General features: G+C 35.8%; 1 protein-coding gene across 3 annotated transcripts in view; it reads right to left on the bottom strand.

Annotated features, from left to right (window-relative positions):
* Positions 1 to 11,530: 11,530 nt before the first annotated feature.
* LOC144443553 (uncharacterized) overlaps positions 11,531 to 27,852 on the bottom strand; it is a 145,198-nt gene continuing 128,876 nt past the window's right edge. For all 3 annotated transcript variants that reach the window (XM_078133083.1, XM_078133081.1, XM_078133082.1), the window contains 3 exons: positions 17,454 to 17,618; positions 14,662 to 14,795; positions 11,531 to 14,206 (listed from right to left, as the gene is read on the bottom strand). In XM_078133083.1, the coding sequence (XP_077989209.1) occupies positions 13,070 to 14,206; positions 14,662 to 14,795; positions 17,454 to 17,618 (1,436 nt within the window). In that variant the 3' untranslated portion in view covers positions 11,531 to 13,069. The remainder of the gene's footprint in view (positions 14,207 to 14,661; positions 14,796 to 17,453; positions 17,619 to 27,852) is intronic.

Here is a 27,852-nt window from a genome sequence, read left to right on the forward strand (position 1 = left end):
TACATGTCAATATGAAAGTAATATTCCTGATTGTGCTACTGATAGTATCCCTAAAGTGGGTTGTTGCTGTAAACATTGCAACACTCCCCATGCATACTACCTGAAAAGTTTGCAGTCAAGTGCTACTCGTCTTGTTTTTAGGTCTTTTCATGACACACACACACACACATACACACACACACACACACACACACACACATACACACACACATCACCACCACCACCCATGTCCCCCACATGTATGTATGTATATATATATATATATATATTTATACTCCTGCAACAAAATCCCATCATTCCGATCCAAATGCCCATGTTTAAATCCCGGATCATGGTATAAGTGTTATCTTAATAGGGATTAAATGGAATCGAATTTCTTTCATAACTCTGCCAAACAACCGGTTTTCACGTCTAGATTTTAACCCCAATCTGAAGTGGACCTTTAACCAGTTTACGATATTAGATTCACAGACAATACATAATTGCTGATGTAACAGCATGCGAAGTCTGCAGTTAAATTTCTATCAATTATTTGCAAAGTGTGTGCGGACAGCTACCATTCACTGACTTGTAATAGTTGAGTGAGATGGGTAGTAAATCGAAGTCAGATGCAAAATAAAATACAGCCTAGGGGAAAATCAAATCATATTTAAACTTTACAAAGGTGCTAGACCGACTTATCGTAGGCTCGGATTATTGTAATGAACATTAAGGAGTAACCGTAGATGGATAATAAGCCCCACGGATACAAAGAAGCAAAGATGGTAAACGTGAAATCCAGGTGGAGCTGACATTTTGACTTGAGACATTCGGAGCGTATTTTGGAGAGCAAGACTTCTCAAATATCATACAAAAAGGTCATGCACTTTATGGTAGGGGTTAAGTGTACGTTAACAAGCAATATCTATCTCTACGGAGAAGACGTGAACAAAGGCGTTGCAACCCAATCACTGTTGTAACATCTTCTTTCAAAATATCACGTTTCGAGTTCCTTCCGTGGATTCAATTCACATTTAGTCGTTTCCTCAAACCTAATAGATCGTAAATTTCATGGTTTCATTTCCCCCTTTAGACGAAGCACCACAATACATAACGTTCCACGAAAATCGTCAGCCCTAACTTGAAGCACTGCGGTCTGTATATATATTTTATAGGGTGATACCTTCACCAGGCCCCCACCTGACGCCTTTCCATTATCTCACTCATCAATTAACCCTTAAGCATAAACATAACGAACCAATTTCTTTCGGATTCACAACCGGTATAGCGGATTGACTTCAAAGATACCCCGTTAATACAACGTAACACTCACAAAATAACTTATGAATTTTCCTCTCTTTTTTGAATAAACTACTTAAACGTCAATTTTTACTTTTATTAAGCATTGACTATCCAACCCGTCTGTTCAAATTCATCTTTGTTCCAAGCCTATAGCGTGAGATTAAACCACCAATGATGGAACAACAATGACCTTTTAGGGCAAAGTATATATTCGCAGGTCTCGCCCAAAGAGCCTATCTTGCCCTACCTATTGTTCATACGGAAATTGGTGGAAAGATCCGCCAGGTAAGTCAGCTTGAAAGTAACTCACTTATATGCACTTTATTAAATCAAGACAAATCTGAATGCAAACACAAAAACCCTCTGACTACAGAATAACACAATTATATATATGTAACCCGACACAAGTCGTCAGGTCTTTAAAATAAACTTAGAAGTGTACAGTCTAGAGCAATATTTACAATAATCATATTCTGCTCAGAAATAATAAGAACGATAACGAGGCGAAAATCAATTCAATTACTAACAGTGGTAGTTTGACAAGCAATATTTTGATATTATCAAATGCGTTGACCTTTGACCCAGTCTCTCTACTCATAAAGCTTTTTCCTTTTCTATGCAATGTTTTGATATCATCAAATATGTTGACCCGGTCGCTCTACTCACAAATGTTTCCCCTTTCTATTGAGTAAAACTGAAAACGAGTTGTCATGGTATCACGAGGTTCATGCCAGAATGAGTGGCAATCAAATCGCTATTGTAATACACGTATTTGCATTATAACTCACAAAACTTCGTTGACTAGTGTACGTATCACGTATTTGATATATTGGAAACAAACGGACAATCTCCTTCTAATCAATACCTTTCCCTTAACACATAAAAAAGGAACGTTCGTCTTGCACCTCATTTCAGTCACCATCAAGTCATTTTTCAATGTTTTTTACTTTTTCATAACCTCAATAAATTATCGTCTAGATTTACTTTATTATCTATTTTTCATAATTCTATTATTATTCTATTCTTATACCATATTACTGCATCGCCACATCGTACATTACTCGTTAGACTAATCCCATCTTTTCTCTTTATGACGTCACTTCTCCTAGTTTATAGACAATGTTGAAATTGATATCCAATCTATATGTACTCCATGCGTTAATGTTGTTAAGTTTAGGTGTAAGATCATGTATTATCCAAAATTAGATAGATATATCTCGACCAGATATTCAATTACGAATCGTTGCAATTGATGTATAAGTGTCAGCAGTGCAACGGTTCAATGTACGAGAAATACACCAAATTTGGTTTGCGGGAGGAGGGGGTGCATTCATCTCTCTCTCTCTCTCTCTCTCTCTCTCTCTCTCTCTCTCTCTCTCTCTCTCTCTCTCTCTCTCTCTCTCTCTCTCTCTCTCTCTCTCTCATTTCAATTAATCGTAACCAAGGGAGGATGAAGCTGTGAAGCATGCTCTCCATCATTAAGTTCAAGTACGACAAAGATGTAAGGCATATGTCGGCATTGCACCGTGTGGAAAACAGTACTCCAGGCTCTTTTTCAAGTTTCCGATGTAAGTTGAAAAGGGAAAACTATCAAAGTCGTAGTGATCCGCGATTTTTAAAAAAAGAACGGTTACTTCATCTAAACCATCACAGTGAATTAATGTTTCTCGTTTTGGGAGCATTTTCAAAGAAAAAAATCACACAACAAAAAGGTGAGAGTGAAAGAATTCAAAGATCAGTAACCCCCGATACGTGAAGCATCCGGAGCGGATGACAACCTGAATAAACCAAGCACTAGTTGTAAGATGTAAGGATAAAAGCTTTACTCCTAAGTTGCTATAAAAATGCCGCGAATGGAATTAAAAATAATCTTCATGGTATACTATAATTGAGACCTTTCATCTATAGTATTTCCGTTTGCTTATTCAAGATGAATAGAGCTAAAATCCATTTTCGCTCTTGTCAAAAGCCAACGACCCAAACCTGCTCCTAACAATTTGCCGACATGTTAGAGGTCGGTGTGAATGGGCACAATGGGAGCTCAAGTCATAGAACTTGGAGAGTCATAGAATTTCCTAATAATAACAGTCATACACGTTATTGATCTGTCCTTTATACTTACACCACAACTAATCAAAGTAACTAAAGATACATTTAATACCCCAAATCCCTTAACATTATTCGTGCCGCGAACTTCTACATGGTACTACATGGGATTAGCGAAGTGATGCACATCCCTCCGCGGAGCCTCGTTATTTCTGCCTCGTTAATCAAGGGTGGCACTCGCATTTCAGCCCTGTGATTACAATGTGAGCCTTATTTATTCAATATTCTATACGATAGAATATATTGCGTCAGCGTAGTATGTACTATACAACAGCTACAAGACCACATTTTCTGACACTTAAATGAATCACGTGTTGTTGAAATTCGCAATCCATTATTTGCCCCCATGTTCTCGAACAGTGAATTATGAACTGTTATTTTCGTCACCTTTTAATCAAAATTGCAATTTCATATTGAACTGGGATTTGGTGAAGTCCAATTATCGTGAACAAAACACGTTGAAAGTATACATATATGTTGAACGTATACATATGGAATAATTCATATTAAGATTAGGCGTACTTCTGAATTATTACTTTCACTATCCAATTCTTCCTCTCCCCAAAAATTGCATGCATGTATTACGGTGGAGACTGATTACATACTGCGATTTACAGTTGACTTCGAACGACAAAATATTATTATCAAAATTAAGCTCATTTCTAAGGTTTAAAGGAAGGGCATCTGAAACACAGGTGATCTTCTTTACAGCTAAATTGTGTATATTTTCATATACCTGCGCTATTTTATACATCACAAAAACTATTCTTAAGGTTTCAGTGTTAATAATATATATGATGATTGTGTTCATATTTCTTTGATAACAGTGTTACCCAAATCCCTGTTTACATTTCAATCAAAATATCCATATCTGTCGTGCTTCAAAACACTGCACACGTTGTCCTAAAAATACAATTTTACACCATCATTATATCGACGCATGGTGTTTACAGTTATTCGTCATTGTTTTAAACTTAGTACCCCTTTCACAAGATGGTAAGTAATCATAACCTAGAAAGGTGTGTTGACAGTTGGTTATTATCGTACATTTATCTATTGTTTGATGGGTTAGATGAGTCGTCACATGCATATCAGTGATAACTCAGGAGATCGACGAGAAAGGTAGTTAAACAAGTTTTGATCAACATGACACTTTTATATTCCATGATTATACAACTGCACACGTCTGTAGCAGTTTGGGGGTAGAGGCGGTACAACAAATTACGGACATTTTGAAGAACAATTCAAAACTGATGAGGTCTACTGAAAGTATGTTGTTAGAGTCACGGTGAGCAAATGATCGATGCTGTTTGGCAGAAAACAATGGCAGATGAAAAATGACAAAGAAAGACAAGGGAAAGAAATAGACTGACAGCGTCTAGATTAAGTATTCCATCGGGTTTACTTTTCTGTGATTTGTTTCACATGGCTGATTATAGGGCTTACACTTCCGTGTCTATTTAAATGAATTGGTTATATTGGCAATACAAGACAATTTTTTTTTCGAAGTGGCACATCTAATGGCGGGAACAATGAATTGGAGCTGGGAACGATCTTGAAAATATCCAATAAATAGGCGCCAGATACTTGGATATAGCTTTGCTGACTGTTATTATGATCCTATTGACAATAATTGGGACGATTTTTCGATTTACGGACTCGCGTATGAACATATCATAGTTCATTATTGTTTCTGCATATCGTAATATATGTTAAAATGTGTGTGTGTGTGTGTGTGTGTGTGTGTGTGTGTGTGTGTGATAAAAGGGGTGTGGTAGACGACAGAGACAGACAGACGGATAGACAGACAGACAGATAGACAGACAAAGGCAGACCGAAAATGAGAGAGAGCAAGAGCAGAATATCCTGCCCAGACTCCTTAAGGTCAAATTCAAGATTGTTTCATTTCGTATACAAACACACTTACAATGTATTGAAATGATTTCATTGCAAATAATACAAATGTCAAAATTCAGGTTTTAAAAGTATCTGTAGATTTCAATAACTAGATGAATTGTTAAAGAAATGGGACACAAATGTGATATAAAGGTAATATGGTGTAATGGGAACATTGGTGAAGCAATTCGTCAGAGCATAATTCGATTTCTCACAACCACATACTAAAGCTCATATATAGTTATATATACGGATATATAAGACAAAAAATATTTTTATTCCATTTAACATCTCAAAAGTGCATCCGAACAACAACATCACTGCAGGTGGAAATAAGTAACAAACTGTTACCACGTTATCGCCTCCAGGGCATCAGGGAGTACAAGAGGACAATTGGAGTTTAAACTAACACGACTATAGTTATCAGCTGTGACGGTCTCTTTACAACAATAGTTTCGAGAGTAAAATATAATACCCATTCCATGGAGAGAACAAATCTCTTTTTGGAGAAAATTACCCGACTGAACCATAACTTTCCTCTTGTTTCCAGTTGAGCGATACTCTATAAAATTATCTAAAAGCGTCTTTTACAGTATTTTTGTCGATATTATTGGAAATACTCCAAACTTAACAAACCGAACACAATGCAACTTCCATGGACATTCAATAACACATAATTTGTGAATTAATGGAAAAATGAAAACGTTTCTCGCGCCACTGACTCTTATCAGATTTTATGGAACGCTAAGGCTTTGATCTTTGGGGCACACGTCCTGTGCTGTCATTGTGAACATTTCAGTTTCTAGTTTAATGCAATCCTCTGGAGTACCCAATAGATGTCTATATGCCTACAACAAAGGTAGTATTTGCCAACAAGGCAGTAGCCATGGTCAATTGTACGTTATATTCGTCCAGTCTTAACTCAAAATAAGCGTCCTTCATTATAAGTTGTTGCATGGCTTCACTGTTTCTTGTAAAGGGGACAGTGTTTGAAAACTACCTTTTTTCTAGATAATAGTGGCATGGTTGATATTGCTGGAAAAAATAGTGAAAAACCTTTTATTTGTATTTGGATACTCCATAGTTCAAATGTGTACTTGTGTTGTTAGCAGCTTTCTCCTTCCTATCAAATTGCCTAGATTCAAGCCATGAGTTGCTATGTAAAATACCAATTATTAGGGGAATCGTTGAAAATTGGACATTTGGTCTTAAGCTTCAATTGCGCTGTTTCCTATTTGCACGATTTTATGGGTATGAATCTTATGGGAAATTGAATTTGATGGAGTTGGTGATTTGCGTCTACCACAGACAGTAATTTTGTTATCTGCGAGCAATAATTATTCTCAAGTGCAATCATCCTATATGCTACAGCCAAGTGTTCCTGCCACAACTATGACATACATTCTCGATGTCGACTTTGGAGTGGTACCGGTAACCTTTGGGGCAGATTTGACGCCTTCTGAATGTTACCGACGCACAGGGGGCAGAAAAAGAAACAAAACACACGGTTAGAAAACATCTGCTTTATAATGGAAGATGTGCTCTTTCCCGGGAGGGTCCATTAACCCCGGTTCAAGAGAGACCAAACCTGTGACAGAAAATACACCTACGGTATAGAATACATCAGTAGGATATCGGTAATTGTAATAGTAGTACTCTAGGTGAGTTGGAAATGGTATGATGAAATAAGACATTCTATTCCCAACGTGAATTATTTAGACATACTGGTGATGATAAGTTAAATGTTTAGTCATACAAAAGCATATCAAAGAGAAACTAATATTCCACCAAGTAGCCAATGGCATTTTGATATCACGCATTTTGACATCCGATATAAGAACTCATCTTCTTGTAAACAGACCATATATACATGCAACCATGTCGATCTACACTGTATGGAAACATGTCAGTGACAAACTAAACATGATGACCATGACAGATCTACATTTCTAGTAGTAATTGTTCTGTGACACATTGGTTGTCACTGCAGTCGCCATGCTGTACATACAGATCAAATTTTCATGCGTGGCTTTATCAGAATTTAACAAACAAGGAATTGCAGTAGTTGGCCAAAATATTTAAACTTTCAAGTAAATAAATATAACATTACTATTGTGACTCCACTATACTGCACTGCACTGCACCGCGCCACACCACACCACACCACACCACACCACACCACACCACACCACACCACACCACACCACACCACACCACACCACCACAATACTATACTATACTATACTATACTATACTATACTATACTATACTTTACTATACTATACTATACTATACTATGTTGTGAATATACTATATATTGCACTGTAAAATGACGTTTATTGTCTGCGAATTACATCATTCTGTGTTTATGATGGTAACATTATGTGTAGATATAACTTAATTGTTTGTGGGGTCATCACAATAATACGTGGACTGGCAAATTTCTTTTAATGCTTTATAGCGAAATGATTTCCAGGTTCAAGGTCAACCTTTTTTTCAGAGGAGCAAATGTCGTGACCCGATTGACCTTTTTAACAATAGTAACCTTGGCAAGTTACAAACTGAATTGGAAGCAATAAAGTTTCTAAATTGACTTTGTGACCGTTTTAACAGATCAGGTGTTTGAACAAAGGCAACGAACATTTGCCGCTATTCTCCATGGAGCGGCACAGATAGACCAACAGGCTCAAATTGATTAGAAGGGAAATTCCATTTGTCTTGACTTTTTTTTTCCAATGACTGTAGACAATTGAACGTTGGTAGACTTGGATACTTGAATTAAATTACGCGGCTGCGTACTTGCCTACGACATACGGCATGTGTCGCTGTGTAAATTGTCACGTTTTATTATTAGTTACATGTTAACTGTTAACATTGAATGTGTAAGAATAATGGGACAAAATAGAGAGAAATGATGGGTGAGAGCTGAGATGGAGAGCGTGGGGTTAAAAGGTATAACACTGATAACAGAATTTATTGTCTGTATTGTAACAACTGGTACGGTGGTACAAGTTTATCTTTTAATTTGAGATTAATTTGCCTAAGGTCATCCTGCACATTTGAATTGACAACGCAAGGTAACACTAATATTTTTATCATTTTTTATTTCAAAAACTGTGACGTAACTCCCATGTTAAAGTTCCGACCTCAAGTTTGGTTGTGTGAGATTAAAAAAATGACAGTTTAACGTCAGTCTTTCTAGCTGGGTATCGCCAACTCTCGCTAAAAATTAAAAAAAAACCTGTTAGCTTTACGAAAATGGTATACAACTGGAGAAAAAGTTATCGGTATACCAGCAGTACCGTTATCAACAAGATGGTATCGAACGTATTGTATTGTTTATGCGCTAATGATATGTATGGCATTCATATTATTTACAATCGTGTATGGCATTCATATTATTTACAATCGTGTATGGCATTCATATTATTTACAATCGTGTATGGCATTGATATTGTCTACAGTCGTGTATGGCATTCATATTATTTACAATAGTGTATGGCATTCATAGTCTACAATCGTGTATGGCATTCATATTATTTACAATCTTGTATGGCATTCATATTATTTACAATCGTGTATGGCATTCATATTGTCTACAGTCGTGTATGGCATTCATATTATTTACACTAGTGATGGCATTCATATTATTTACACTAGTGTATGGCATTCATATTATTTACACTAGTGTATGCCATTCATATTATTTACACTAGTGTATGGCATTCATGTGTTTACAATCATGTATGGTAGTTCATGTTGTTTATAATCAATCGTGTATGGTATTTCACTTTGATTACACTTGTGTACAGTACTCCACAGTTCCGCGTTCTCAACAAAAAAATATTGACATCAAGAATTCTTTAAAATCATGACGAATATGTATAAATATTATGCGTACGTGGTTATATACATCTTATATATAATTTTGATTCGATCACCGAGAACGTGTCACTGGTACATACATTCTCTTCACATCTCACACATGGCGAACACAAAATGCGATGTTATGTTTGATTGAAAGCACGTGAAAGACCAAATGCGGTTTGCGTTTTCGGGTAGAAATAAGTGACCGCAAAATCATCTGCGTTATTGAATTTTAGAAATGGCGAGAACGCAATATAGTCTTCATCGATTATAGCTTCTGTTAACAGATTGTACCATCTGTCGTGTGACAGCTAATACAAACTAGATCAATCATCAAAGGTGTCTTATTCTGAATATCTAAAACAATATTTTCCAGTTATTTTTGTCCTGTAAAACATTTGGCATAAAGTGAGACCAGTCGTTTTGCAAAAGCGTTCTATGGTTAAAGTGCCCATATGGATGAGGATTGGGTATTTATTTTGGATTTTTAATTTACAAAACAATTTTATCATTGCTTCCTACTTGAAAAAAATCAATGTGAAACAAGTCCGTGTTTGTAACTCAAAAGAATTATTAATGTGTAAAATCTTTGTTATTGTACGTACAATAACAAACTTTTTACACACTTTGTAGCTTTCTGCAATTTATTGAGTTAGAAACACAGACTTGGCCAATGTTGTTTCACATTGATCATTTTTCAAGTAGGCCGCCACGATAAAATTGTTTTATAAATTAAAAATCCAAAATAAATATCCAATCCTCATCCATATGACCACTTTAAGTACTTCGATATATCTTGAGCTGTGAATTTCAAGCTTAAATACAAAAGCTAGTACACTAGATTTTGTTGTTCCAACGAATATACTTTATATCAAAGGGGAAAATATATGTGATATACGAGAGAGTTTCCTTTTTTATCAGCTAAACACGCTAACGATGCTTAATTTGAAGAATATTATTTATTACTTTAAAAAATCATGGAGTTGAAACGCGACTATTTTCGTTTCCTCCTTAGCAACAAAAGTTTATGCGATGCTCGTCGAAATCAGATTAATGTACACCGAGTAGAAATATCAAATCACTTCGTTTCTTACGGTTGTTGCATATTTTTTTCTAACAAACTCTGCACGATATTATGAGCAATCTATTATAAATTCACACTTTAGGATTATGTTTAGTTTTTCAAGCAAAGTTTATATGAATGGAAACGTCATTATCCCTTCAAAATAAATCTACACGGAAAGTATTAACACAAACTTTGTCAGCGTCGCAAACATGTACCAACCAACCATCCACTTCACTTTGCCGAGGTGACTCGGGGATTGATAGCTGCTACCACGTAGTAAATAAAACATATAGACAATTCACACGTGTGCGCATGCCCTTACCAAACAGTAGTGAAAATCAAAATATTTTCCTATTCACGCGAACTGAATCCGATCAATGCGGTAAACGAATAGTACAAGTTGCGATACATAAATCGATTGAAATAACACATATAACGGCCACTAACTGTATTGCAAAAATATCATATAATATTAACAAAAATCTAGCAACTGTTATGTTTTCAGATATTTTGATAACCCCCAGCTTTATATGCAACCAGGTGACGAGTGTCAGGCGAGGATCTACTTAAAGGGTTAATACTATGTTAACATTTGCCGACCTTACGTACAATTTCGCACAACTTATGACGATGCCTATGAATTGCATTATAGTGGAATGATAATTCTGAATAAAGCTGTCCTTTTACTTGCTATTTTATCAAGCCAAATTACTGTCAACGTGTTGATGGTTATAGAGGTAAGAGAGACAGAGCCTATAGGTCTCAATGGCAATTGCTTATTTGATAGGTATAGTCTCGGTTATGAGTTATTACGACATGTCAATTCTTTCATGCTTTTGAATGATACTCTAAATCATTTGCAGTACAGTTTAAACGTTAATCCCCTAATACAATATTGTTAGTGTACGTAACCTAACATAGCTCGTTTACCGTCTGAAATGAGTTTTGCACAGAGTAAAAACAACGCTTGGGGGGTGGGGGTGGGGGTCAGAATATCCCGTAAAAACCACACCGCCGTAAGTAAAACAACAGCTTTTACAGTCTGTTTGGATAATATGTACACACTCACCGTAATTTTGCAACTAGATGGAAAATAACTTTCACACAACGGAGGGTGTTCTTCGCAGCAATGTTTCGTAGTCGCGGTCAACATTACAATTCAGGTTGAAAATGTTAATTTAAAGCTTGACTTTGGCTTCTGAGTGGTATTTAATAAGGGTAGGCGTTCCCCTTGTATCTCACAACTAGATGAAGCTTAACCCAGACGAAGTATAAAGAAGGCAAAAATGTGATAAACCAGTACAATAGTATACAATTTATTATCTATTGCCCTGCCCACACACACACAATATCATTCCGTAAATGGCACATTTCAAGATCAGTCTTGTATACATATAAATTAATTAAGTTGATTTGTCACGGCAAAATATATATAAGCTTAAAAACACAAGCAACACACTTATTACTCCTTCCAAAAGTCGATTTTTACAAAAATCTTCAACTTTAAATGGACGGCAACGAGTATAAAAAAAAATCCACAACGGTATTAGATTGTACACAATCTATTGACGGTAGTCAAGGCGTGCTAACTGAAAGGGAAAATAGAACTTCGTACTCTGAAGACATACGTCATTTTCACTCTAAAAATCGTCAAGACACCCTTTCTGGTTGAAAATAACACGTTGTTTTGAAAAAAGAAAATGTCACTCTATGTTACAAAAATAGCATCTTTTGTGTTGGTTTCAGTTCCAGGGTTCTTTGAACGTTTTCCTGTTCATTGGTACTATTCGATATTAGCTAAATGACAAAAGGTAAAATCGAACGGCATAAACCAATACACTGGTCTCTAGGAGGAAGTGGTACTTTCCGCTTATTTGAGCTACCTTGTATTGCGCCCATAAGTTTAATTTCCATCCTTACAGAGAGCTTTTGTTTCCCCTCCGAGTTTAGCAGTTATGCAACGCCTCAACGTCAACGCTCTATGCGCTCGTATTCTTGTTTCTATGTGAAAATCAATTTTTTTGCTTTTATGAAATTGCACAGCAACTCTGAAATGTCCACAAAGGAAGCACCCGATGACAAACACGACTTAAATTATGGAACTCGGGTAGAAAAATGTTTGATTCAGTACAAAATATTTACAGTAGCACCATGCCATATTTACTCAGCAGTAAGTGACAGGCAAGCAACCAAATGCAACAAAATGTTACTCAGAATGCAACATGATTAGGTTTATTTGAGGTAGATTTTCATTTCCCCTTTCTAGTAATATGACTCCCGCTCTCAATAAGATCAATTCACCAAACTATTGACAGGGTCTTGAGGTTTCGACAATCTAAATTATTGAGTAAATCTTCTTCACCTTATGCCTATTGCTAGGCGATGAGCAGGGCTACTTTAAGCTTTTGTGAAAGCTGTACGCCATGCTGCTGTATCTAAGAGAAAACTCTTGGCGTGTGTGCCAACAACTTCCGACGAGGCGTACGAGAAACCAACCCATAGTATGTAGTAATAATTCTGCAATTTCATTACCTTCCTTAGGATGTCAATTTATATTCACTACCATGGAGAGATATTGTCCTGATGCATACACCACAAAGACTCTTAAAAGGCTTGGTTTCTATGTCTGGATTGGCTTAGTCACAATCAGACGAAAATTAAAATGAATGTGTAAGCTTGCTTTCCAAACACTCACACTGAAAATACACAATAGTGGTACAAAGTTTATAATGTATTCTTTGCTATCAGCTTGTTTGATACTGGAAGATTGCACTTTTTCTACTTCTCAAAGCATAATTTAATATGAAATTAATAGTATTGAATTCCTGAAATCTCATGGAACCTTACTATTTACTAACTCTTTAAAATCTTCTTTGAAATTTCAAAAGTTGTCTTCCTTGCTCTCCACGAGCTTGCTGACGAAAACATGGGTGGTTTCTTGGAGTCTGATTCATCTCTACCCTTCTGGGCAGGAGGAGAAGCCGTCACACTTTCGTGTCGTTGGCAAGTTGCCTTTCCTTCAACTGTAAAGCCTAGGTTTCGTTTTGTGGCATGTTCTGGTGAAGGATTCACCTGGCTGTGAGTAGCTTTACCAAAGAATGTGTGAGCTCTTGTCATCTGTGGACGGTTTGGTTTATGGTAACTAAATGACTGCTCATATGAGTCTCGATCATCAAAAGATGAGTATCCTCTTAACACATTCATTCTCTTTGGTCTGTTAAGATGTGGAGGAGGATTTTCAGGAGGCAGTTGGGGGGATTGTTTTTTCTTACTAAGTTGTATGGGCATATGTTTGTTGATGACATATTTGTCATTTTTATCAAATGCTAAATCAACATTGGTAAGCGTAGTTGGCTCTCTAGGTAAATGGAACTTTTCAGCTGCACTCTCACTGAACTGGACGGTCTGCATAACAGGCATCTCTCCATGAAATGTTTTAGATCTGGTCATATAGGGATTTACAGGGCGGTTTGGCGGAGGTCCTGGCCTTGTCATGGAAGGTTTGGATGATTTTGGTGGCATTGGCAATGACTTGCTCTCAGAATTAGATGGAGTTTTTGCCTCTTTCATATCAATAACCCACATCTTCAGTGGTTCCTCTTGAATTTCTTCCTCATTGCTTTCTAGCTTTGCTGTTTCTAGCCCCATCTCTATGGCATTTACACTCTCGTTATCATTAGATGGCTCTACCACCATGTCCATATTAATCACACTCTGCCCATCATCAGTGAGTAGAGTTTTGCTCTTTTTGGGGACATCATCTACACTTGTTTGTGAATGTATCCTCTTTGGTGAGATGTCTGGAATAGGTGTGGTCTCTCTGGGAGTAACAAGAGGTGTCATCAGCTCTGGTGGCAAAGGTGTTGGTGCATAGAACTGCTCCAGAGTCAGTTTAGTTTTACTTCTGTATTTCATGAACTCAGGCGGTAAATCCATACAATCTTCATCAGAAAGGTCACTGGGACACTCCTGATCGCTGCCGATCTCTGTCTGTGGAATAAAAGTAGTCAATGACATTTACAAAACTGTTATTTCCCCTAGAGGAACAGCAATACTACATAACTACTTTGCTGTGTTTGTGTCTGGAGCATGAGGTTATCTGGGATAGCAGGGCAGTTAAAGATCAATAGATATGGCTAAACAGTACCATCACTATTGATCATCATACTCATATTTACACAAAAGGGTTACACAAAGCTCTACTGTGTGATGCTGAGACAGATTTATGGGGTCAGTTGATGTGTTGAACTTATCCAATGTATTGGTTAACCTTTGTTTTGTATCTACTAAATGGAGATTTTTATTAGAGATACTCATCGCCAGGTAATCACAAAGTAAGTCAGGTTTAAAGAAGCTGTGAAATGATTTTTACAAAATTTAAAGGGAGAAAAGATATAATAAGTATATACCTGTCTGAACAGGTCTGATAGGGACAGACACCTTACCTCTAAGTCCGATTGCTGAGATCTTTCATCGCCTACATCGACATGGTCTCCCTTCTCTATCTCAGTACTTTTGACTTCATCTTCGTCCTCCCCTAGCTCTTCTAAATCAGTATCGTTGTCGCTGGGTTTCCAATCTGTGAGTAAAGAGCAAATAACAGCAGAGGATTTCTTTAATGATTTACCACTTTGTGATGATATAGTGTTACATCTATTTCACACACAACTCCTCTGAACTGGTTGCACTACACCTGAAAGCTGTCTAACAACTCTGAACTCATGAAGGCAACATTCTTACATTCAAAGTGTAGTTTGAAAGTTAGATTCGAGAGGGAATAAACTTTAATTGTCCTGGTTGTTCCTCTTACTGGCGTTTCCAAGCACGGAAAATTAACTCATTGTTCAGGTATTTTGAAGAGCTATACAGCATGTTTATTTGGCAAAGAGTCAATACCTTAAATACCTTAGTTCAAAGGTTGTCTCTATGTTGAATTTACACTAACACATAATTTTTTCAGTTTTGATCACTGTTGATCAGCTTGATATGTCTAACTAATCTGTATCTCTTTCCATATTAAAACAATGTTCTCATTAGCATGCAGAAAGAGACATGACAGATAGACAGATAGACAGACTGACAGACAGACAGACAGACAGACCCACACACATACATAGATACATACATATATACATAAATACATACATACATACATAAATATTTTTTCCCCCTGTAAATTTTCCTTTTATTTCTTCAAAAGATTTTAATTGCATATCGAAGTCCAAACTCACGACTCAGATTTTTAATTTAACATTGATGAAATAATAGAAGTAGTGATATATCTGACCATCATGACTCCACAGTGCCACAGTGATCAGTTTTGAACACTTCCTCAAACTATATGCCCTGTCTATGGAATAAACTTCCATTGGAAATACGGCAATCACAGCTTTGGCATAAGAGAGAACTTAAAACTTTCTGATCATCTTTAAGCTGTGTATACAGTGTCACTGAACATAGCATGATACTGAAACCTGGCACTTTATAAATTGAGTATGATAAGTTGATTGACAATTATGGAAATGAAACGACTCACTATCTGTTTAAAAAGGGTTTTAAAGAACGGGTTGTGCTATGATATCTCTGTATTATACCTGGGGATTCATGGTCACTGCTTTAGCTGAGGTAAGGGAACCTGGTAACAAAAGGGGGTAATTTGTTTAAACTGGCATGGTTTCCCATACTTAGTATTTTTGTGACTCCTAATGCCCGAGGGAAACTTAACTCAGGGAGACTTTAGCTACTTATTGCCCTTAATGAAAAAACCTGAGTGGTGTCACTGAATGGTATATCAGGAGACAGTAAAATATAGCTATCAATTTGAATAATATATTCTTCATAGTATATATGAGGAATTGCACATTTTAAAATCATTAAAATTCTGTGTTCGATCTGGATACATCCAATTATAAAGATATACTCCATATATCCTGTGATTGATGTGGATTCTATGTAGTGTTTTTTCATTCTTCCCCTCAGGCACACACATGAATATCATCCAGCTCTGTGGCTATGACCACACAATCATTCTCATTGATAACTATATCAAGTGAGTGATTTCAAAGTAGGACACGATCCCTGATCATTTACATGCCAGCAATCATTAAAACTTTCTTTCTCTGCTGTAATGCATAAAATGTTGAAAGCTATGAAATAAAAATGAGAGACCGTGACTACATAATTTGATATATGTTATTATGGTGCCCTCCTAAGAGTTGTAAAATCAGCCAAGCTCATCTTAGCAATCTGTCAGTGTGTATACATGACTTCATCACTCAGCACAGTCCACTGGGTTTCTACCCAGTGATAATGAAGTTGAAAAGAATGGACATCCCTTCTTACATTTGACAATGTCTCGATGGACGGCTCAAATTTTCAATATCACATTTTGTAAATCCGTATCATACCATACTCTTCAACAGATTGATCCTGAAGGCTACAAAACTTGACCTAGCCATACCATCAAGTTGACAACCTCAAACAATGAAACATCTCCAACATTTTACCAGCCAAAAAAAAGTTCCATTTAATTTCAATCTAATATAACCTTATTTCCCTCGATAAAGGTGTTAATATAATTACAAATTTTGCTTTGAAATAGTAATATGAATTCAGTACCCTAACATTCTATATTGTGCCCTTAACCCAAATTAAACTAGTACGGCCTTCTTGTCCATGTCGTACAATCAAAGGTGTCACCAAATTGACAATTTTGCCTTGAATATCAAATTATTGCGGCAGCACTAAGAGTAATGTCTCGTTTTCTGACTTACATGGACAGAGATCCCTACATATTATACAATCCCTAGCTGACTCTTGAGTTATGTGAGTTGAGATCCCTATTCATATGCAATCCCTTGCTGACTTTTATCTCGTAAAACTTTTGTGGCACAGTAAAGCAAATGCAAAGAGATACTCTCTCAGCTTATAAAGACATTTCCCACAGATGATATTCTATGAAATGGAAAGTTGAAAAATGACAATAAAACCAATAAAAAGATCTGACATGAGTTTGATAGTCATGTATTTGATTTTTTAGTAGATTATTGTAAAGATGACTTTCAGATCAAATGAGTAAAAGTAAATGTCTACACTTTAGTGCTCCTCTTAAAGCCCTATATTATGCTGTTGAAGAGTATATTACAGCTGGTATTCATTTTTTGGTCAAAGTGGAGCCATAGTGCGTGAAGCATAATTGACAATAAATCTGTCCGAAGTCCTAGAATGGTCAGCTTACCTGGAATACCTGTGACAGCTATAGCATGCCATGAACCACATGAAAGTTTGCTTAGTTTACATCCATCAGGGTTCATCTGTATGGGTTGGTATACTTTATAAGAAGTTGGTTTATCTGGGTAAAGCGTGTGACTGTTTCTCCCCCACATGTATAACGAAGCATCGACTGTACAAAAAAAAAAGAGAGTCAGAAATTAGCGTTAACTTCAAAGTTAGATGATTGACAGATATTGATTACAACTCTGTAGGGTCTGACTGTATTTTCATGTCAAATTTTCACAAAGAAATGAAATCAATATACCATACCCTTACGGAAATGAGTCTATGGAAGTCTACAGATAGAAAATCCATAAAGCTGTCATTAGAATGTCTATAGAAATTTATATAGAAGCCTATAGACATTATACAGAAGTCTATGGATGTTCTATAGAAGTCTACAGACGTTCTATGGATTTTCAGCCCCCTTTTCTATAGCATTTCTATAGACAAAAAAATTCCAACAGATTTCTATAAACACCTATAGAAATTTGTTCAATTCTATAGAATTCTATAGACTAATTTCCATACTAAAAAAAGGTACAAATATCTATTAGAAGTATTGTTTTAGTTTATGTAAATTTCAAGATCTTGGGCCTGGATGATACAGTTATGGAACTGTTGCTTTACTTTGTTGCCAAGTATGAAGTTATTTTGTGTACTACCATGGCATGTACTAGGCATCTCTTGCCAGTCTGTGAGACAAATTTCCTAGGAGATAATTAATGGTAACGTGATAAATATGTGATGGGTATAAATTATCCTGACATAATACCACAAATGTTCACGTGTATGAACCAATGTGGTTATTTATGTTTCGCTTGAAACATACTGACAATTGGTATACGGATATTGGCAACGATGTGAAATTCATGTATTCTATATCTCTCTGTATGGAGATATTGTTGTATCACTCAGTGTGGAGATATTGGTTGTATTTCTCTGTATGCAGATATTGGTTAATCACTCTGTATGGAGATATTGGTTGTATCACTCTGTATGGAGATATTGGTTGTATCACTCTGTATGGAGATACTGGTTGTATTACTCTGTATGGAGATATTGGTTGTATCACTCTGTATGGAGATATTGGTTGTATCACTCTGTATGGAGATATTGGTTGTATCACTCTGTATGGAGATACTGGTTGTATTACTCTGTATGGAAATATTGGTTGTATCACTCTGTATGGAGATATTGGTTGTATCACTCTGTATGGAGATATTGGTTGTATTACTCTGTATGGAGATATTGGTTGTATCACTCTGTATAGAGATATTGGTTGTATTACTCTGTATGGAAATATTGGTTGTATCACTCTGTATGGAGATATTGGTTGTATTACTCTGTATTGAGATATTGGTTAATCACTCTGTATGGAGATATTGGTTGTATCACTCTGTATGGCGATATTGGTTGTATCACTCAGTGTGGAGATACTGGTTGTATTACTCTGTATGGAGATATTGGTTGTATCACTCTGTATAGAGATATTGGTTGTATCACTCTGTATGGAGATATTGGTTGTACATCACTCTGTATGGAGATATTGGTTGTATCACTCTGTATGGAGATATTGGTTGTATTACTCTGTATGGAGATATTGGTTGTACATCACTCTGTATGGAGATATTGGTTGTATCTCTCTGTATGGAGATATTGGTTGTATTACTCTGTATGGAGATATTGGTTGTATCACTCTGTATGAAGATATTGGTTGTACATCACTCTGTATGGAGATATTGGTTGTATCTCTCTGTATTGAGATATTGGTTAATCACTCTGTATGGAGATATTGGTTGTATCACTCTGTATGGAGATATTGGTTGTATCACTCTGTATGGAGATATTGGTTGTATCACTCTGTATGGAGATATTGGTTGTATCACCCTGTATGGAGATATTGGTTGTATCACTCTGTATGGAGATATTGGTTGTATCACTCTGTATGGAGATATTGGTTGTATCTCTCTGTATTGAGATATTGGTTAATCACTCTGTATGGAGATATTGGTTGTATCTCTCTGTATTGAGATATTGGTTGTATCACTCTGTATGGAGATATTGGTTGTATCACTCTGTATGGAGATATTGGTTGTATCACTCTGTATGGAGATATTGGTTAATCACTCTGTATTGAGATATTGGTTAATCACTCAGTGTGGAGATATTGGTTGTATTACTCTGTATGGAGATATTGGTTGTATCTCTCTGTATTGAGATATTGGTTGTATCACTCTGTATGGAGATATTGGTTGTATCACTCTGTATGGAGATATTGGTTGTATCACTCTGTATGGAGATATTGGTTGTATCACTCTGTATGGAGATATTGGTTGTATCACTCTGTATGGAGATACTGGTTGTATTACTCTGTATGGAGATATTGGTTGTATCACTCTGTATGGAGATATTGGTTGTATCACTCTGTATGGAGATATTGGTTGTATCACTCTGTATGGAGATACTGGTTGTATTACTCTGTATGGAAATATTGGTTGTATCACTCTGTATGGAGATATTGGTTGTATCACTCTGTATGGAGATATTGGTTGTATTACTCTGTATGGAGATATTGGTTGTATCACTCTGTATGGAGATATTGGTTGTATTACTCTGTATGGAAATATTGGTTGTATCACTCTGTATGGAGATATTGGTTGTATCACTCTGTATGGAGATATTGGTTGTATTACTCTGTATAGAGATATTGGTTGTATCTCTCTGTATTGAGATATTGGTTAATCACTCTGTATGGAGATACTGGTTGTATTACTCTGTATGGAAATATTGGTTGTATCACTCTGTATGGAGATATTGGTTGTATCACTCTGTATGGCGATATTGGTTGTATCACTCAGTGTGGAGATACTGGTTGTATTACTCTGTATGGAGATATTGGTTGTATCACTCTGTATAGAGATATTGGTTGTATCACTCTGTGTGGAGATATTGGTTGTATCACTCTGTATGGAGATATTGGTTGTATTACTCTGTATGGAAATATTGGTTGTATTACTCTGTATGGAGATATTGGTTGTATCACTCTGTATGAAGATATTGGTTGTACATCACTCTGTATGGAGATATTGGTTGTATCACTCTGTATGGAGATATTGGTTGTATTACTCTGTATGGAGATATTGGTTGTATCACTCTGTATGAAGATATTGGTTGTACATCACTCTGTATGGAGATATTGGTTGTATCTCTCTGTATTGAGATATTGGTTGTATCACTCTGTATTGAGATATTGGTTGTATCACTCTGTATGAAGATATTGGTTGTACATCACTCTGTATGGAGATATTGGTTGTATTACTCTGTATGGAAATATTGGTTGTATTACTCTGTATGGCGATATTGGTTGTATCACTCTGTATGGAGATATTGGTTGTATCACTCTGTATGGAGATATTGGTTGTATTACTCTGTATGGAGATATTGGTTGTATCACAACATACTCTGTATGGAGATATTGTTGTATCACTCTGTATGGCGATATTGGTTGTATCACTCTGTATGGAGATATTGGTTGTATCACTCTGTATGAAGATATTGGTTGTACATCACTCTGTATGGAGATATTGGTTGTATTACTCTGTATGGAGATATTGGTTGTATCACTCTGTATGGAGATATTGGTTGTATTACTCTGTATGGAGATACTGGTTGTATTACTCTGTATAGAGATATTGGTTGTATTACTCTGTATGGCGATATTGGTTGTATCACTCTGTATGGAGATATTGGTTGTATCACTCTGTATGGAGATATTGGTTGTATTACTCTGTATGGAGATATTGGTTGTATCACAACATACTCTGTATGGAGATATTGTTGTATCACTCTGTATGGCGATATTGGTTGTATCACTCTGTATGGAGATACTGGTTGTATCACTCTGTATGGAGATATTGGTTGTATCACTCTGTATGGAGATATTGGTTGTATCACAACATACTCTGTATGGAGATATTGTTGTATCACTCTGTATGGAGATATCGGTTGTATTACTCTGTATAGAGATATTGGTTGTATTACTCTGTATGGCGATATCGGTTGTATTACTCTGTATAGAGATATTGGTTGTATTACTCTGTATGGCGATATTGGTTGTATTACTCAGTATGGAGATACTGGTTGTATTACTCTGTATGGAGATATTGGTTGTATTACTCTGTATAGAGATATTGGTTGTATTACTCTGTATGGCGATATTGGTTGTATTACTCTGTATGGAGATATTGGTTGTATCACTCTGTATGGAGATATTGGTTGTATCACTCTGTATGGAGATATTGGTTGTATTACTCTGTATGGAGATATTGGTTGTATTACTCTGTATGGAGATATTGGTTGTATCACTCTGTATGGAGATACTGGTTGTATTACTCTGTATGGAGTTATTGGTTGTATTACTCTGTATGGAGATATTGGTTGTATCACCCTGTATGGAGATATTGGTTGTATCACTCTGTATGGAGATATTGGTTGTATCACTCTGTATGGAGATATTGGTTGTATTACTCTGTATGGAGATATTGGTTGTATTACTCTGTACAGAGATACTGGTTGTATCACTCTGTATGGAGATATTGGTTGTATCACCCTGTACAGAGATACTGGTTGTATCACTCTGTATGGAGATATCGGTTGTATCACTCTGTATGGAGATATTGGTTGTATCACTCTGTATGGAGATATTGGTTGTATCACTCTGTATGGAGATATTGGTTGTATTACTCTGTATGGAGATATTGGTTGTCTCACTCTGTATGGAGATATTGGTTGTATCACTCTGTATGGAGATATTGTTGTATCACTCAGTGTGGAGATATTGGTTGTATTACTCTGTATGGAGATATTGGTTGTATCTCTCTGTATGGAGATATTGATTGTATCACCCTGTATGGAGATATTGGTTGTATCACTCTGTATGGAGATATTGGTTGTATCACCCTGTATGGAGATATTGGTTGTATCTCTCTGTATGGAGATATTGGTTGTATCACCCTGTATAGAGATATCGTTAAATTTGTCAACTTTAATCTGTACATCTCTGTATGTCAATAATAACAATCTCTCAAAGTATGGGTATATTGGTGAAGCATTCGATTGTTTTGACTCTTATTTCCCTATTTTCATACCTCTATGATACAAACTCTATAATTTCTGGCAAAAGTTTCTGACAAATATGTTTCTCCATTCACTATCTGTAAAAAGCATCTCTGCGTGAAGCATTAATATTTCAAAAAAACACAGTGCAGCATAAAGAAAGTGTAGCCAGTAAAACAGACAAGGGACAATTCATCTTGACACTATAAACAAAGAGCTGCCATAAGGCAACCAAGCAAAGAGGATTGTGCCTTTAGAGACCCACAGTAGTCATTAGAATCTCCTATCTAAATGTAATTAACACCTTTATTTCATATATAATTGCTGCACACTTCATCCCAGATAGCAGTGCTATCAAAAAATGCAACAGCCAGGGGGCATTTCACTAATCTCCAGAGTGTTTTGTGACATTTGAACTAAACTAATTACAGGTTAAATTTATTAGTTCTGCTCCCACACCTGTAGTTTCATTGATACAGACTTTCCCTGGCTTCAAATTGAAAAGATAACAATACACAGTAGGCACGATAGTTGTACTCCGCCACTCATGTGGATAATTGAAATTATGTAGAAAAGGAAAAAATGAGAATGACTAAACTTATGCACTTTTTCGGACTTTTCTTCGACTCAAACTTATGATTAGTAAGTTTCATATTCACAGAGATGTGAAGAGATTAAAAGAACAGGAATGTAAAACACATTTAGGTACAATTCAACTTTTTGATTGCAAAGTCTAATCCAGACACAAAGTTTGTTCAAGTTCATGTCCATTTGTAGTTTTGTAACATAATAGACAAATATTTCTCTGATAATGTTCTTGGTGTTGGTTCCTTTTTTGATGGTTATAACTATATGTATTCATAGCTGCAAGTTATTCAAGTCAATTCGTGTTTTATCAAATCATCAATATTTCCCTTTTATGTTATAAACACATCAGTTGATCAGCTTGATATCTTCCACTAATCTGTATCTCTTTCCATACTAAAATAATGTTCGCTCATTAGCATGCAGAAAGACACATGACAGACAGACAGACAGACAGACATACACACACACATACATACATACATACATACATACATACATACATACATACATACATACATAGATACACAAATACACAGATACATAGATTCATACATACATGCATACATAGATAGATAGATAGATAGATAGATAGATAGATAGATAGATAGATAGATAGATAGATAGATACTGGTAGATACATACACACACACACACACACACACACATATATATATATATATATATATATATATATATATATATATATATATATATATATATATATACACATACAAGCACACACAAACACAAACACACGCGCGCGCACACGCACACACACACACACACACACACACACACACACACATACACACACACACACACACACACTTTAAGAAACTGGCACGGTTGAAGATATATGTGTACTAAGTATTTGCACTTTCCTAACTTGAACTTTCAATACAGAGAATTTTATCAATAGAATTTTGTTTCATTTTATTGACTTGATTCTTCAAATGATAGACATTTTTACATGTAATATCATGATCTCTCTGGTATTTACCAATCAAGCTATTTTAATCGCAAACTGAATTGAAATTACAAAATTAATATCATGACATTTAAACTTTGTCCACTGATATTTTCCTACTCGTTGAACACTGAATTTAGTTTTTACAGTGATATGAACACAAAGAATGATGGCAACAACATCCACTATGTACCTATCAATTGATTATTAATGAAGTTGACTTGTATCATGTGATAAAAAAATCCCCTCAGCTTTTGTTCAGGGTGAACAAACAAATTATTGTTAAAGGCCCAATATTCAATCCCAACTTAGTACGATCTTTATTAGTGAAGCCATAAGAATTAGATTGGATTAACATTTGTTCAGGATTAACTTTTTCTACAGCTTTACCAGAAACCGTGTTTTCATTCCTAAATATTGATCTTAGTAGACTGTCTACAGTATTAGATATACTTCTAATCGCTTTTAATATATAGAAATTTTGAAAAGTTTACACACAAAAAACTCCCCCAGAAAATTTGGCATTTCACTAAATACAAAAACATGCCTGAGTTTAAAAGTGGCCATATGGACAAAGATTTGGTATTGATTTATTTTAGATTTTTAATTTATAAAACAATTTTATCCTGGCTTTCTACTTGAAAAATCCATGTCAAACAACATATGCCAAGTCCTTGTTTGCAGTTCGATATTAAAAATGGCAAAAGATTAATAAATGTGTAAAAGTCTTTGTTTTTTTTACGTATGATAACAAGTCACAAACACAGATTTTGTCACTGTTGTTTCACATTGATTTTCCAAGTAGGAAGGCATGATAAAATTGTTTTATAAATTAAAAAATCCAAAATAAAAACAACAATTCTCATCCATATGGCCACTTTAAGGGAATAAAACTGATCTAAAATGGATTTTTCACAGGCAGTTCTGAGTAACTAATGACACCTCCCCTAGCACACTGAGTCATCTTGAACACATTGAAAGGTTAATGTCACATTTAAACACAAACATAGAATGATAGCAAGCCAAAGATGAGATGGCATTATATCATTTGACACAACAGGATGTAACCTTAATTTGCTAGTACATCAGAGAAACATAAAACTCAGACAAAATCTCTTTTTAATGTGGCTTTAGCGTGAACAGTCTTGGCTTGATTAAAAAAATTGCTGGTTGCAACCACAACAAGCCTTTGTTCAATCTTGACAAAGTACTGCTGCAGGAATAATGGAAGTGGATGTCGATATGCAGGCTTATGATTGAATTTATGCATTATGACATTATAGTATCAATTCAGTGGAGAACGTTATCGGCACATCGTGTATATTACCTCTCTTGATTCAACCTACGAATCAACCATGAACTGATAAAAACATATCAAATATGTGTTGAGGGCCATTAGAGACCGAAGCTGTTTGAAGACCCCAAAACCTGACAATAACTACATTGACTTCAACAACAACATCACTTTCAGTTTATTGTGAGTGCTGATAGTTACACACAATTTTCCTGATGTTGGCAGTTTTAATTACTTTCCCCTTGTTCTAACACATTCTGTCATCTGCCACATCGTGGTAGTGATCTTAATCCCAGCTGAGTACTGCTTTGGTGCTGATAATTACACAAGTAATGAAAATGCAATGATAATAATAGCTGCCAACAGGTGTAAAGTATAGTGACGCGTGTCAAATACAGTGTTTATAGGGTCCTGACATTTTGACAACCTCGATGCTTGCCTACCACCTTTACAATAACTGGAGGTGATGACTCTCTGCATTGCTTCACATTCTTGTTTGACTTTACCACTTCACGTAATAACGTCAAGAATTGCAATTTGGAACAAGTTTGACCGTTCCTGCTCTCTGTCACATTTAATTTATGGATGCCCATTTTTTCTTGATGTGAAGATTGCAACAAAGAGATGGCTAGCGATATTAACTAGATTCATTCAACTCGTATGTCAAAGGCAACTGTGTAGAATGTAAAATATGTGCTAGGATTTGTGTATCCAATGTCTTTACGAGGTGATATACAAACAGAAGGCTTGACTATCAGCCACTGTGAGAGATCACCCAATCAGTTCTTGATTTCTCTTTCATGTGTACCTAGTAATCATCGTGATTAGCCCCCCTAGCTGGTACATGTATACTACATACTTACTACAAAGATTGACCATGCTTAGTTTCCTAATTTCTGCATCTTTCCACTCTCAATGATGTACACATATCTCTGAGTCAATGAAGTGATATAAAGGAAAATTACCAAGTTTTTTTTTTTTGAAGTATAAATAATTTTGGCTCTTCTTTGTTACCTTGAGGTCAACGTACGTGGCACTACTAAGCTTACTTTGTACAGTATTATTTTGTAATATATGTATCAGTAAAAAAAATTATGGTTATACTTGAGTGAGTGTTCAACATGGCTTATTTACAGTTATTGATTTGAATTGTACATGAGTGAACTTATACATTTTGGGATTCCTTGGTGGCTGTCTTCGGCAAAGCCCTACGTTATTGAAATTCATTGATTGAGTTTGATGACAGGCTGTTGGTAAATTGCATTCAACAACTGCATCCATTTCAGGCTGATCAAGGCATGAGTCAGCCCATTTTTTTCCAATTTCCAACTATCACACCGTGTGTCATATTTGCATAAAGTTTACTCAGCATTGTGTACGTAGTCAATTTAACTTGCAATTGACATAGTCCAAATGGTCTACTTCGTGCTAGAGATGTGACTGAGTGAATTGTCGTCGCTGCCAGACAATTTGGTTTGGCGTTCCCTGAGGTATACTGGTTAGCTGTAACGGATTGCAGCTAATAGGACTGTAATAGACATGTAGGTAGTCCATCTCAGACAAAAGGGGATACAGTTGTATTACATACCAATGTTGGACATATGTACAACTTAATTCTCATTTCTGATCTCTGACGATAATGAGAAAACAACTTGTTAAGTGTGCTCCTTCAGAATGCAATCAATCGATCAAATCACCCTTTATCTGCAGCCACATGCAGCACTTGCCAATGTCTATTGGCCTCAGCTGTACTGCCATTTAAGATTCTGAGAGTAAAAAACTACATTTAACTTGAGTCAATTGGTAAAGTCATGTGTCAAGAAGCTTACAACTGTTTGGAGCAAAGAGCAAATAAACTCCTCAGAACTGCTACAATCAGAAAGTACATATATATTCACTACAATTCAACTGTTTAGAGCAGATTGCCATAGAGAGTCCTCTGTATTGCTACAAACATAAAATGTACAATGTACTCACTTCAACTTACATATTTTATTGTTTTTGTGGTCAGCGAATTCAGGATTTTTGTTAGGTTATTATTAATATTTTACTTGTTTTATTGAGTCAAACATTGACTGGATGACTACATTTCTAGACAACCATGATTTTTTAATTATACTTTCTACCATCAATTATGCACAACTACAATGTACTATGATTACTATGTATCTCTGAATGCTATATATCTTGGTTATTAAAGTTATGGGGTGAAAATGGTGTCATTTTTAAAAATTAAGGCTTGTTTGTGTTATTTTTATAGAAGCATAATAATTAATTCATCCAGTGACAGAGTTTGACTCACGCCTCATAATTATTTACAAAGCTTATTACAGAATAGATACCTTGAAATTTTGATGCATACAGCAAGCTTTAATACCTGATTAAGTTTCATTATTC

This window comes from Glandiceps talaboti, chromosome 12 (assembly GCF_964340395.1).
Source record: "Glandiceps talaboti chromosome 12, keGlaTala1.1, whole genome shotgun sequence".
NCBI lineage: Eukaryota > Metazoa > Hemichordata > Enteropneusta > Spengelidae > Glandiceps > Glandiceps talaboti.